The sequence below is a fragment of the Triticum dicoccoides genome, chromosome 1B, assembly GCF_002162155.2.
Source record: "Triticum dicoccoides isolate Atlit2015 ecotype Zavitan chromosome 1B, WEW_v2.0, whole genome shotgun sequence".
Lineage (NCBI taxonomy): Eukaryota > Viridiplantae > Streptophyta > Magnoliopsida > Poales > Poaceae > Triticum > Triticum dicoccoides.
Window position 1 is genome coordinate 561,958,501 of NC_041381.1, and position 3,008 is coordinate 561,961,508.

A 3,008-nucleotide genomic window follows, 5' to 3' on the forward strand; every position below is an offset into this window, starting at 1 on the left:
GGCTGACCTATCACAACCAGGTGGAAGAGTCCACTGGTCAAATCCCATCCGGCTACAGTCAAAGGGCTAGATCTCCTGGTCAACGGGGCTGGGCTTCGTGGTGGCCTTCCGAGTGTAGCTATGCCACCGAAACACCGCCCCGGGTCCAAAATGCATGTCTGAAAGTGATGTGGCATGCGTAGACACCCCTCTTGGGGCTCCAAGGTGTGGCCCCCCTCCACGGATGGCACTGCCGCTGTCACTTGGAGGGGGGAATCGTGTGTGATGGGTCGAGCCGGAGGGAATCTAGTGGTGGGTTGGGTCCAAACCGTGTTCGCGGATGTTCCTATGGGCTAACCTATCGCAACCTGGTGGAAGAGCCCACTAGTCAAAGTCCATCTGGCGATATTCAAAGGGTTATATCTCCTGGTCAACGGGGATTCGGGGTGGCCTTCAATAGTCAAATCCATTTTTGTTAGAACCAACACCAACTTTTGCTACCAATGTCTTAGGTTTTGCTAAAACTAGCCCATATTTTTGCTACCCCTAGCTTTGGCTATAACTGGCGCCATTGATGCTGCAACCGGGGGTGGGCAGCACCGGCGAGGAAGGGTGTCGCGGTCCCATTGTGGAGCTACCATGGATGCAACAAGGAGGCGGTAAAAAAGTTGTTTTGTGATTGACGACAGCGAGTGTCGGGGGCGAGGCAAACGGGCAAGGGTGGCCCGCTCGGGCGCCTGGCATGAGGAAGGGGACGTAGAGGGGGGCTGAGGACATGGTTTTTTCTCGTGTTGAAAGACGATTGGAAACCAAGCCATCGGCGACCAGCGCCTACTATTGGCCAATTTTTTTATTATTGAGAGCAATAAATGCAAGACCAAACATTTGTCGTTTAATAATTGCTCATTATTCAAACATTGGATGTTTTTCAATGCTATATTGGGGGTACTTATCTTATACCATGAATTAAATTATTTCTTCTCAATCTTACACAAGAATTAACCCCCCCCCCCCTATGTAGCAGTACTTCCTAAAATTAATTAATAAACGTTTATCCATGACTTCCACAAATAAAAGACTCCTTCATTTTCACCGTACAGTGGGCTATAAAAAGCAACCGTGATGCAGAACAGAAACACGATACAATAGTATACATCAACTGTGACAACATCTCAGTAATACAATTGCCAAAAACTGTGACAACATCTCGGTGATTACTAGCATGGAGGCCAAGCTCGTAGTGATCCTTGCAGCCTGCATCTTGCTTTCCTTGAGCAACAAAGGTACGCATGTACTACAGCAGTATATAAACTGTTTTTTTGCACACACAAGGAAAGGAACCCAGCATTTCCGGCCACCAAAACAAACACCGGGAACTAACAAGTGGACAACGCAGGCCATGCACAGCCGTGCTCACCGTCGGATCTCCTCGTCAACCACACCACCATGCCGGGGAAGGTCGGGGGGCGCCCGCACTACCTGGTGACGGTGGAGAACAGGTGCGTCTGCACGCAGCTCGGCGTGAAGCTGGCGTGCGCGGGGTTCAGCTCCACCGTCACCGTCGAGCCGGCCGGCGTGGTCACGCCGAACATGGACAACACGCTCTGCACCCTCTACGGCGGTCAGCCGATGCATGCAAACGAGACGGTCTTGTTCGCGTACGCGTCGAGGACGAAGATCAGCTTCAGGCCCGTCTCGTCGTTCCTCGACTGCTCCATAGCCCCCGCGCTGGCTCCGCAGGCTGCACCATGATGTTCAGATACTCCAGTAGCCATGCAACGGTGCCGGTTTAGAAAGTGACACCAACAATCTTGTTTCATTTTTCGCCCTCGCAGCTGCATACCGTGCGTCAGCGATGATCATGGTCATGGCCAGGTGGTAGACATGCATTGTCCAGCAGGCGATGGAAACATTTTATTTCATTTTTTTTCTTTGAGAAAACAAGAGCTTGTATTTGGGATCACAATCACAGTCGTGCACGGGAAAAGCAGGATCACGATCACAGAGCACCACTCCATCCTTGTGATCTCGAAATAGGTTTTCGCCCCGTGACCATAATCTCAGAACCTGCTCCGGGACATTACAATGGGGGCAGTGGCGAAGGCAAAAAAAATTTATAGGTGTGGCGGAGTTCACGAAGGACGAAAACAACAATGTATAATATAATCAAGATGTGCCATAGACCCATAGTTAATATAACTATGTGCGGATCGTTGCCATCTGAGTAGATTAGAACAACAAATTCACTGTTGTATACAAATAATCAAAATTAACCGGTCATATATAACTAATCAATATTATAAAGATTGATGTTTGATAGTTTTTGGACTATAAAAAATTGGACAAAAGGATTACAAAATTTTAGGGCTAATATGGCTGTGATCCGGACCTGATGTCGTTGCTTCCGGCTCGCCGTCGCGGGCACATAAGCTCGTCGTTTTGTGGTTTGCGGCATAGTGTTTCACTCGCCACCGAGTTCCCTGCAGTGCCACCCGCCGCCATCGCGCGTTCGTCAAGCATCATCGCCGGGTGCCAGAGTCGCCCTAACTGAGGTAGATCGTGCCGCTATTCTGTAACTGCGGTTGTGTGCACGCGATTTCCAAGCTGTGAATCGCAGCGTAACTGGACAGATCGAGCTGGGCTACATACGGCTAGGTGGGCTGCTGGGAGGATAACTAGGCCATTGGCAATTAAGTTTGAGGCCCCTGCGTGTCTCCTGCCCCTCCAAAATGATGAAACGGATAGAACTCCATCGACCAACGCTCAAACTCCAGATATATAGTATATATACGCGGTATTTAGCCAAATTTTAGGTATGGCAGCCGCCAAACCTCGCCATATTGCTAGGCCCATGTCATTTGATGACCTGCGTCCTCGACGGGAGATGATCATACGTAAACTGCCACACAAAGATCTCGATCTTAAAAGGGGGAGGCGTTTTCGACAAATGTGTGGACCACGCAAGAGTCAGCGCACGACATAGAGCTCGGTATGTCGAGCCGATAGAGAACATCCCCGACGAGGGCAAG

General features: G+C 50.0%; 1 protein-coding gene across 1 annotated transcript; it reads left to right on the plus strand.

Moving 5' to 3' along the window:
• The first annotated feature begins 1,142 nt into the window (after positions 1-1,142).
• LOC119308471 lies at positions 1,143-1,798 on the plus strand. Its single transcript, XM_037584603.1, has 2 exons — positions 1,143-1,262; positions 1,376-1,798. The coding sequence occupies exons 1-2, from the start codon at positions 1,202-1,204 to the stop codon at positions 1,729-1,731; spliced, it is 417 nt and encodes a 138-aa protein (XP_037440500.1). The 5' UTR covers positions 1,143-1,201; the 3' UTR covers positions 1,732-1,798.
• Positions 1,799-3,008: the final 1,210 nt, after the last annotated feature.